An 11,932-nucleotide genomic window follows, 5' to 3' on the forward strand; every position below is an offset into this window, starting at 1 on the left:
CATCTTCAACTAGATCAGGTTGCTCAGAGCCCCGTCCAACCTGACCCTGAATGTTTCCAGGGATGGGGCATCCACCACCTCTCTGGGCAACCTGTGTCAGTGTTTCACCACCCTCAGCGTAAAAAATGTCTTCCTTATATCTAGTCTAAATCCACCCTCCTTTAGTTTAAAACCATTCCTCCTTATCCTGTCGCAACAGGCCCTGATAAAAAGTTTGCCGCCAGTGGAAGCCCCTGAGCTACAAATCTCTGGAAGCTAGGAGGTTTGACTAGGAAAGCTTCACTGTGTGCATGCCTCGTTCTTCTAGTTTTCCTTTTTCACTCACTGTGGGCGGTTGTTGGAAAGAGGATGTGATCTTCTAGATAGACCATCGGACTAAGTAGTAAGCCATTTTGATGTCACATATAACTGTGTAGCTAACTAAATTATGTTAGGTGGAACACACTGTACACATAGCTATCTATGTGATAAGAAAGAGCTTCTACCTTCCCCCGACCCCTTTCAAAATAGGCAACACATTATTTGTATTTTTTAAAAATAATGATGTGTAATACTGGCTTTAAGGCTGAGTTGAGTTTTGATATATGTTTAATTTCTATAGGGTCAGTAGTCTGCCCTAACATAATGGTGGTTTTGGATACATTGGAGAATGGGAAGAAACATCAACCATATATCAACTTAACTTGGGACATTTCTGAAGAATTTATCAGTGGAAAATACTAAAACAAGTGCATTAAAGGAAAAAAAAAAAAAAACAAAACACAAAAAACAAATTGGAATGATCTATAAATCTCAGGGGAAAAATGTCCAGTTTTGACATTACATTGAAATAAAAAAAAAATTTTAACAGTGACACTGAGGGGAAGAATGGCACACCATGTTTAAAGTCTGGCTCCAGATAGAGCCATGCTGTATTAAAAACAAATCTGGAACCTGAGCATGTTCGCTACAATTATCATTATCCAGCCTCCCTAACGTCTGACCTTCCCTAAAGGGAAATATTTTCTTTTTGTTAATGTCCTGTGTTGCACTGCATTTCCCATTGTCATTGGCAGCATATTGATTTAATATCAGGTTAGAGGATTAGCCATAGCAAATACAAGTTGGACATACTGTATTTTGTATAATCTTTTACAGCTGATCCACTGGGAGAATTAATAGAATTTCATGCAACTCTGAAATTGCTATTCCTGTTCCAAGGGGCACTGATGATTTTTAGATGCTGCACTTTTTAGTTGTTTTTCTCACCCCTTTCTGCATTGAATACAGGGAGATATTGAACGTTTCCAGTATTTTTGCATTAGAGCTGTCATTGGCAGCAACAGCACTTTTGCATATGCATCAGTTTGGCTCTAGTGCAGATTTTTTTCACATTGGACGCCTACTGATGTGCACTGATTTAACTTCTAAAAATGAAACTTAATTTTGTGTAGCTTATAAGTAGTCCCTAGTGGGTCTTGGCTCCAAAAAGCTAATATTTTTCAGACATAATCAGCAGCAATAGGTAATGTATTACCATTAGCTATGTTAGCAAGTATAAAAAAAGGAAAGGTTGGGGGAGGAAGTGTGGTGTAGAAATTCAATAGAAAATGTAATATGCTTTTAGCAGCTTCGTACTTTGCAGCAATTCTTAATATAAAATTACACATATCAGTGTTACACTCTAGCATTATTCTCCATGTTTATTCATAATGATTGTTTCATATTTAAAGAACACCAAAATATTGTGTTTTGTCAGCCAAGGACAATAATAGTTTAATAGTAATTTATTTTAAACTGCTACTGATAATACAACCAATCAACACATTAAGTGGTGCCAACATTGGCATCTTGCTAAATAATCTCTAGGCTTTGCACTGAGAATACATCTTTCAAAGATAAGTCAACAAGAGCAATCAGAGCAGAAAATTAGAATTTGGTATCTTAGAATTAAAATACAGCTAAACTAAAGTTTTAATTGGGGTGATCTAAAAGGGCACTTGATGTAATGATCTCTTTCATTTGTTACTAATTGTTTGTTCCTGATGAAGAAGAAACATGTACATGAATGTAGTTGAATTGAGTAAAGATGGCAGTTGCTTTAGCAGCTCGATTTTATTGTTAAACAAGATGGATTGTAAGAATTTGGGAGGAGAGAGTTTGCGGCTTTAAACTTACTTGACAATACACTTTTCATCAACAAATACTTTTCATGTAATTTCACTTGATCTGGTTTATTAGTGATTTGGATAAATCACATGTTCCAGTAAGTGATGAATTGGAGGAGATTAAAATATTCTAGAGTTTAAGCGTAAGCCAGAAGCAGGTATTGATAAACAACTCCTACTTCAATTTCTTACTATTTCAAATGCATACTGTATAGAAAACATAGTTTACAATGGTTGTAAATGTAGGAGAATATGGTGGGGGAAGGGAACAGAATTCAGGCGGATATTAACTTTTTTAAAAATAGATTGGAAAGGCTTTACAAATATTTCAAATTCCGTTTTACTTTGCATATGTCTAGAGCTTTATGTTTAGCTTTCTGTGGTTTTCTTTAGTAGTCATCCAGGTTTAACATTCCACACAAAATACCTTTGTGTTTTAGCTATTTTAGAATAGCATTTGGTTCTTTTAAGGAAAACTGCTAAAAATTTAAACATATTTGTAAGCACATTTGTTGTGTTACCATTGTTAGATATTTTCAAATGTGGTTCTATACTTATGTAGTGTATATCATTTTGGTGTCCATCTGGGCCTTGCAGTCGGAAGGTGTTGAGTTCTTTCAGTTCCTGTGGACTTGTAATAGAGCAATTAAGCTCTGAAAGAGACAACATGTGAGGCAACAATTTTGTTAAGAATGAGGATGAGGAGTACTGAAAATAACAAGCTCTGGAAACAGACTTAAAAGAGGAGTTTGAAGGACAGAAATTTCAAAGTAGGCATTGACATTGGGAAGACTAGTGGGATAAATGTGCAGAGTAACACTCATGAAAAATATTTTTTCCATTTCTCAAGTATCATCATGCTGGCTTCTTTTTCCATTCCTTTTTGGAGATATTTCAAAATTTTAGTGAAAAAACATGCAACCCAGAATCCAATTTAGGAAGTGAGCCTGAGAGGTGAGGAAGCTTAGTTGGGAGTTGGGGGACATGATTTCATGTCTGTAGTGTGGTTGTTCTGAAACCAGGTCTTCACACACCTTTTATCTCTTAGCTGAATGCTTCCCTAGCAGAGCTACTGGGGAGTACTCTTCAGTCTCTCTTGTTGGCATTGTTTTGCTTTATATCAGTAATTAAATCTCTGTTGGGTCAAATTATCTCTACAGTTAAGTTGTCAGGAGACTTGCCTAGGATACAGAAGAGTTAGGTTCGTATCCATCGAGGTTCATATATGCATATCCATGCTTAATTATCTACTCTATTATGATACCTTCAAGAGGAGAGAGTCAGGTGTAGACCTAAGAGCCTGATGGCCAGGCTTCTGGAAAATGGAAAAGGAAATCTTTCCTCTTTCCATGTTCATTTATTTCAATTCTGTTTCTCCTCGTCTTTTTCATACCCTATCTCAGTGTCCTAACTATCTAGTTATTAGCTGTGCCGTGATCTTCCCGTTTCCTTGCAAAAAAGAAGGAATTGTGAAGTTGAAATTCTCAAGCGAAGTTTAGAATAGGCTGAATCATTATTTCCTGATACAATAACAATAAAAAAAAGGTAGAGTTTATTTCAACCATCCCAGGTCAAGAAATTGAGAGGTGATTGCGTTTTTTTCTCTGGTGTGAGATAACAATTGTAGAAGGTCAGGGAACGGACTTTTCAAAACAGAGATATCTTCCTGCTTTGTGACTGTCCTCTCCTTAGCATCCCAGTAACGCTATCTTCCTTGGAAACTCTATGAAATATGAAAATATTTGAAAATAGTAATGATTACCAACAATAAGGAGCAAAATGGCAAGCCTTTAAAAGAGCCTTTCTCCCTTTGGTAATTTCCATTGGCTTGAGTTGTGCTAGAGATTGAATTTGCCATTCTGTGGATGATGTGAATGCGAGACTGCCAGTTCTTTTTCAATGGGACAGCTTTTTGGTTTGGTCACAGGCAAGTGCCTGATGTAGGCTTGTCTCTTCTATCTGTTACAAAGAATAAACCTATCCCTATAACTTTTTCACATTAGTTATATGCACAGTCAAAGGTGAGTTTGCGTTTTCTGGGAAAACTTGACTCCCGGCTTTTTACAGATTTTTGCCCACCTGTTAAAATTAATTCCAGTAAAAATTTGCTGTTGATAATTGGGAGGCTTTGACCCAGTAACAGGATTATTTAATTCGTAAAATCTCACATGACTAATCAAGGAAAAATAACCCAAGTTATTTATTATGTCAGCTGTTCTAACATTCTTCAAACATTATCCAACTTTATCTTTGAACAGGGTCTACTAAAGGTTGCTATAGACAATGCCAGAGCTCAAGAGAAACAGGTCCAACTGGAAAAGACAGAGCTGAAGATGGAGCTCTTCAGGGAACGAGAACTGAGGGAAACACTTGAAAAACAGTTGGCTGTGGAGCAGAAGAACAGAGGTATCTTAATTAAGCAGACATAAACACCTTGTAATTTATTTCCTTAGGAAACCTAATTTTTTATCAAACACCTGTGTTTGATCAAAACTTTTCCCCCTTACCTCATGTTATGTCCAGGCTGACTGCAATGCAGGAAGTTTTACAGCCTGCTTGATTCTGCATAGGGTCTTCATGAGACTTAGAACAAGGATCTCCCTTTTTCTCAACGTTTTTCTTGAATATTACTTGTTACATCAGTAATACACAACACAATTATAAATACCATAGGTGCTGTTATGGACTTTGGCAGGTTGTGATCATTATGAAAAAGGATAGCTACTTAATACAAAGACATTTTGTATCAAATTTAAGAATCTGCAAGGTTTTAGGAACTCTTGTTTCTGTTCTTCTGTGCTAAGGTCATATACTGCATATTTAGGCAAACCATATGTAATAAATATAAAGATAATACTAATATATAAGCCCTTTATAATGCATAGTAGATCAAACACATGTTTGTAGAAGGAACAGTTAAGGTTCTTCTTGATAAGGCAGCAGCATTAGTAGCATTTCAAACATTAACATCAGTCCACTGTAAAGCATATATATGTTAAAGATTTTTAAATAATTTCATTGATAGTAAAGGTAAGGCAGTTTATAGTGATTTGTATTATCTGTTTGCATTACGAGCATGTTTCCATCTTTCTTTATGGGTCCATTTTTCTGTATATGTATGTCTTGCCCTTTAATAGTGTCTAATTACTTTGCAAGGGACAGTTAACCTCTGGGGCTCACTTGCTGTCTAACACAGACCATGACAAGTCAGATATGTATTTTTGCAGGGCTAGAGTTATAAGTCTCTTCTTGTCCAGTTTAATTTTCTGGCAACCGGCTAAATAGGGAATCCTGAGAACACTTGGATTCATAACCAGTATCATTATACCTTTAGCTAACATGCTAGCGGTAAGTACACAGTGTAATCCTCTTTCATGCCTTGACCCATTAAAGGGTAGGACTGTCACATCATTAATTTCCCTTTTTTAACTTTTGAGAGTACATTTTTAAAGACAATTACTATTAACAATTATCACAGCTGTGCAGTGAATCATCCCTTTGTCCACAACTGGCCTATTTTGCTCAGTACAGTTGCACTACTTATACTTTTAAAGTAGTGTTGTAAAAGCGCTTGGTTATTCTTCACATCCTTCTACCTCTGTGTCTCACAACTGCTCAAATATATATTCCTTTTTAGAGTAAGGCAATCACATGCACAATAGAAAAGGTTGGAGGGGACCCATCTGACCTTGAGTTTTGCCATCTAAAAGTTAAGCACCTCATTTAAGTTAATTTAAGTTGCCTTTCTGGTCAATAAAGAAAGAGATTCGTACATCCTGTTCTCAGACAGGTGGGTGGGGTCAATTACACTGTGAAGACTTCTTTCGCTTCCCTTTAACTCCAGACGGAAGATAGTTGACTAGGCTGGAATAGACACATATGTTTTGAGCAGTTAAAATTAAGCCAAATAATTTCACTCAAAGGTGTATGTCAGGAAAGAGCATGGGATAGTCCCTTATTTTGTTCAGGGTACTGAAATAATTGACAATGTTATTTTCAGCATGATGCATTACCTGCTTTTTTGTATGTATTCCTCTAATGATGACGTTGCACTGGTAAAAATGTCAGACCAAAGAGGAATGGATTTGAACACTTAATGGTGGTATGCAGCAAAGCAAATATAATGAGGATGGCTATCTCTGCTAGTGGACACTTCTGTACAAAAGAAACAAAGGTAACAGATTCTTTAAAATGAACACATCCAAGTAGGAGAGAAAAAATAAGGCCAGATTCTAATTATTGTGAGAATTTACTCTTCAATTAAAGGTAGAAAAATACATAGGAGGCTTTACCTACTATTAGTTTTCCAGATAGCAAGTGTCATGTCTTAAAGAAAGTTTCACATGTCTTAATGGAAGCATAAGCAAGATGGGAAAAGTGTACCAAATCCCTGTTAATTTAAGAGATACCATATGAAAAAACTGAAATACACTTAAAAGCTACAGCATAGAAACACGAGTCACTGTGTCACATACAGGTCAAAACCCATTAGGTGAATGGGATCTTCAGCGTTAGGCAACATGTCTCTCTCGCTTGCCATGTTAACACAAGTCAAATATCTTTTTCTTTAGTGGCTACATCTGAATATTTTTGCCTTTTTTTGGAACATTAAATTCACTGCTGCTACTGTATGTTCTACAGAGCTGCTCGCTTATTTACTATACTGTTTCCTTCCTTCTTTGTAAATATTCCAATTAGTGATTCCTAAGGCTGTAGGATGTGTCTCATCAACTGGTGAAAGTAGGATAATATCTCTTCTGTGAGCAGCTACACAGTAAGGGCTTGCTAATTCTGGCTCTGACTGCTGTAGTCACATCTACAATGTGTCAGCCATGATGACATTTTAATTCAGAAAGCAACATATGTTTCCTTCTCATTTATTGCAATCACTTTCAAAGTACTTATAATGAAAACATTAAAACCGTGCAATGATTCAAAATGTATTTAGTTTAGCCTTTGTATAGATACTAGATGTTCTTTGATAGTATAAGCTAATTAGCCTGTAAAGTAGTTGGTACTATACAAAATGAGAAAACCAAAATTCCAGTGTCTTGGATGTAAATTATGTAGCTCTTCTGACTACAGGGAATGTGCTTATATTCATTTTGTGTCTCAACAGTTCTGTATAGCAACGCAAAATATCCAAGATCACCCAAAAAGTGGTTATTCTTAACATATAAATTAAATAGTAATAACAATGACAGTTCCCTTTAAAAGTTTCATTATTTGCATTTTGAGAAAGATACCACCATCACAGACTACTGGAAATGGGGAGTATGAACTGGTGGAAGTATATTTTTACCTTTTCCAGCATTCATCCCTAGGCATGTACCAGAGGTTGCTTTGGAGTGAGATACAGGGCTAGATAGATCTTGGCAGTCAAACCTAGTATCACCTAGTATCTGGTTTTGGTAAGGATAATTCTCCTAATGTGTGTAAAGAACTCTTTAGTGAGTACTTTAGTAGATCATTTTTTAGTTAGTGTCAAAATAACAGACTCTCCAGGAAAAGGTTATCCAGGAAGGTCTTACGAGAAAAAAGCTTACATGCATACCCCTGAAAACCCTAAAAGTGCTATGTAAGAAGGGTTGGTGTGTGGTGGGGGAGATAGTGGTATGCTCTACGACTTTACATGATTTCTTTAGAGGCTCACTTTGGCTTTTATTGAGTAGAAAAATTGTTCACATTATCCTTTTCCATCAGGAATGTAACCTGTGATACGTTCCTTCAGTTAGGGATCATGCAAGTCTTACTTTTGTGGTTGTAAGTCACTGGTAACATAGAAAAGAAAATTGTGATGAAGTTTCTTCCTGATCTTGCAATCCTTTTCCTTGTAAAATTTGAACTGAGGAAATACAAGGAGAACATTTTTCTAAATTAGGATATTCTAATGCTTAATTTTAAAATACTCCTTCCCTTCCTAATGTTTTCCCTCACATTTGACAAAGCGAAGTAATACTTACTTGGCTGGGGGATCCAGCACCGTAAAGGATTTGCTATGAGTTCTTCAAGATGAGTTGGCTGATGGGACGGGAGCCGACAGAGAGCAAGAGAAAAGGGAAAGACAGAGGGAAATGTGGATAAGAAATAAATATGGGGAAGAGACCGGGCACCAACAGGTGGGATGGCTTGCAGGAAGCAGCAGCTTGGAGGGGAGTTAGAAACCTCAGGGCCTCTCCCTAAGGAATGAGGACCACAGCAGGGTGGGGGCTGAGCTCCTCCTGCAGCCCGGGCACCCAAGCAACCGGAGCTCCCTCTTGTGGGGGAGAAGCTGCAGGCAGGCAGGCCGGCGAGAACTTCATCCCTGTGTGTATACTAAGTGTGTGCTACGGGCAATAACAAAATGGTGGACTTAATCCCGAAAAAACACCGCACCTCCAGAGACAGAGGCGTATCTACGTCAGATGATGCAAAAAGTACATTTCATTGCCGGTTCCAAGGTTTTCTGATTTGGACATTCACAGATTCTCATCTGTTTATTAAGAAAAAATATATGCTATAGCTGAATATCAACCACAGTTTTCAATACCATGGTATAGAACAGTAGCTCTTAGAGTATCTCAGTGTGATTCCAGCAAACTTCAAGTAATTTAAATTGGTATTGTATAATTAATCAATTTATATGAACTGTTGCAGTTGTAGCGTTTCTCGGAACTCTTAAGAGGTAATCATGTAGCCAAGTTTCAGATCCGAATCTGAGCACACTGATTTTCTTTTTTCCTAGCAATAATTCAGAAAAGGCTAAAGAAGGAAAAGAAGGCAAAGAGGAAATTGCAGGAAGCACTTGAATTTGAGACTAAACGACGGGAGCAAGCAGAACAGACACTGAAACAGGCAGCTTCAACAGATAGTCTCAGGGTCCTAAATGGTAAGAAACCAATTTTTGCCTCTGTCATTAATTTTCAATTTACGTGCCAAAAGAAGCTTGTTACATTGAAAATTTATAACATGATAGGAGGGGAAAAAAAAAGAAAATCTCTTTCCTTCATTCAAGTGATGCGTCTCTCTTTATTGTTTTCTTACTTTATATAGTATGTGCAAATAAACTCACTAGACAGAATGTCCAAACTAGGACAATTTTATATTATTAGCTTGAGAAGTCAATTTTTTTTTCTTCTTCTTTCTCTTCCCCCCTTTATGCTTGAAAAATCTATTACTCATTAATCTTCCTAGTCTAACAAAAAATTGTCCTGGCCTCCAGTCATTGTTCAACATTAAAAAAACTGACAAAGGTTGATTGTATTGTAATTCAGCATTGGAGTAACAGGTTGTAAAAAGGGCTATAAGAATCAAATGAAATATGTGTCAGTCTTACCTTTCTATGTTTCTAGACTCTCTGACCCCAGAGATAGAAGCTGACCGCAGCGGGGGCAGAACAGATGCTGAAAGGACAATACAAGGTAGGAATTTGCAAAAGGCTATAAATCTAGATCTTGCTATATGAGTTTTTCCTCAGCTTTAGACTGCTATTCAAGCATGTAGCCTACCATCTGGGCCACATCAAAACAAGTTCAAACAAGGTCAAGTTCATCTTGCTTGTTTATAAGAGAGAATACATTCTGTCTGATAGATTTTCTTTAAATTAATAGGTCATTTCTGTTTATACAGCACAATTAAAGAAGAATAATTAATTTGAAGCAATATTGGGTTGAATCTCAGACACGCTGAATGCAGTTTTTGTGAATATCTATGGTTAAATTTGAGATAACAATGTTTTTAAAGGCATATTCGAAACATTTTGAGCCTTTTAACTATACAAATGGCTAAACCTAATGGGTAACATTCAAGTCATGATGAAAATTTCATAGCTAATATTCAGCGGCAGTTACTCAAAGGTATGTTTCAATAAGCTACTCTGAGCATTAACGATAAATAATCTGTTTATTCCCCTCTTGGATTTTTCATTTACCATATCCCATTATTTACATTTTAATAAAACAAATCTGCTGAGTAAAATTATATGAGAAATACTAAAGAGAACCATATTACTTCCCCTGTGAATCTAAATGTGTATATATATATTGCAAACACCAAGATATTAGTAAAGAGCAAATTTTTAAGATAGTATTTATGTTATAATGTCTTCTCTAGTCAACAGGCTAAATCTACCTACATGAATACTAAACAGTAAAAATAGCATTTGTTTTCAATTGTAAATGAAGGTGCATTTTTCAGAGGCAAGCCTAAAATGATTAGCTCCAGTAATCACTCTCAATTGCCTTTATTTTGCATTTCGAAGTCAATCATCTTAACAGTATCATTTGACATCTTCTGTGTGTTATTTAATCACTTTTTCTAACTCCTAAAGAGTTGTTACTGGTGTGCCACAAGGAGGCTTTAACAACAGAATAAAAAGTCAACAAGCTTTTAATGTATTGAGCATATAAACAAATACAAATGAGGCAGTAAGTTCTTATGTAGGACAAACACATGTATACAAACAAAAACATTTAGATTTAAAGCAAGTTATGTCTGCAAAGTCAGTAACTCAGAAGTTGGAGTATGCCAGATTAAATGTTGCCTGGGAAGTGGGTACATGTTATGAGGTTTGTTATTCCAGAATCCTACTTTCCTTCCCATAAAATGTATGCCTTATTCAAAGCACCATTTGACATAATTAATTCAGTAAGAATCCAGTCATTATGTCACTTTGTTATAATCCAGTCATTTTGTTATTTTGTTTGGTGCAAAGACAGACTTCTAATTTCTTGGCAGGCCATTCTATTACACTGATCACTGCAGTATCTGAGCTCTTTACAAACATTAATTACTTTATCTTTAGAGCATTCCTGTTATAATATTCCCATTTGAAAGCTGGGAAATAGAGTCACAGAAAGATTAAGGTGACAAACTGCTTAACTTTTGAGTAGCTAGGACCTATTTTTTCAGGATACTTTGCATTTTTGGCTAATGTATTCAGTGTATTTAAAATCAGTGTTCCTGTTGAATTCAGTTTCATTTATGGGCTGAGATACCAAGCTGGATATTTATAAAATGAGCAACACATAATTACTGAGTATTTTGGAAGTATGTATTCTAAAGGACTTATCCCAAACTACACAGGAACAGCACTTCAGCTTTTTAACCACGATTATCCATCCTTTTCCAGCATCCTCTGCTTACTTATGCTCATTTCATATATATCCATTTCTGCAACAAATGAAATCAAGGACTTAGAAGCAACATTCTCAGTAATGATGACCTTTCCTTGATTCATCTATCCAAGGTGGTGCAAGGAAAAAAAAACAACCCACAGATGATTATTTAATTAAAGACTGGACCATAATATATTCTGATTGTGATATTGGATGTCATTGCAAAGGCAACCTTAATTCTGACATTTCCTGTCTCTACTTTGCAGTCTTAACATATAATTAAAATAGGGGTTTTTTTAAAGAAAAAAAAGGAAAAAAGAAGCAAGAAATAGAGTTGCAATTTCTTATCGTTTAATTGTTTACAACAGTTGAGAACTTTTAGATCTACCACGATATGTAACCCTACAATAAAAATGTAACTGTAGGAGCTTATTGTCGTTGTGAACCAGCCATTTGAGGCTGACAGGTTTCAGAAATAGTTCAAGAAATAGTTAATGGCAGATGAGTTAATGCTAAGTGTCAGGACTCTTTGTGTTCACTTCCAATACTGGAAGGAGGATTCCCTTTCACCGTAAACTCCCTTTTGTCTGTGTCCCCTTTAGCACGTATCCCTGTTACTCCTGTATCTCCGTGTCCCAGTTCCTCCTAGTTTCTTCCTCCTCACTCCAATTCCAGCTTTTGTCAATGGCT

The 11,932-nt window shown here is 36.2% G+C and overlaps 1 protein-coding gene across 1 annotated transcript in view; it reads left to right on the forward strand.

Moving 5' to 3' along the window:
* The window catches only part of DACH1 (dachshund family transcription factor 1), a 146,639-nt gene that overhangs the window by 133,060 nt on the left and 1,647 nt on the right, over positions 1 to 11,932 (forward strand). Inside the window, exons 8-10 of the mRNA XM_009323530.1 lie at positions 4,406 to 4,553; positions 8,872 to 9,015; positions 9,479 to 9,547. Coding sequence (XP_009321805.1) covers positions 4,406 to 4,553; positions 8,872 to 9,015; positions 9,479 to 9,547 — 361 coding nt within the window. The remainder of the gene's footprint in view (positions 1 to 4,405; positions 4,554 to 8,871; positions 9,016 to 9,478; positions 9,548 to 11,932) is intronic.

Source organism: Pygoscelis adeliae, unplaced genomic scaffold (genome assembly GCF_000699105.1).
Source record: "Pygoscelis adeliae isolate BGI_AS28 unplaced genomic scaffold, ASM69910v1 Scaffold44, whole genome shotgun sequence".
Lineage (NCBI taxonomy): Eukaryota > Metazoa > Chordata > Aves > Sphenisciformes > Spheniscidae > Pygoscelis > Pygoscelis adeliae.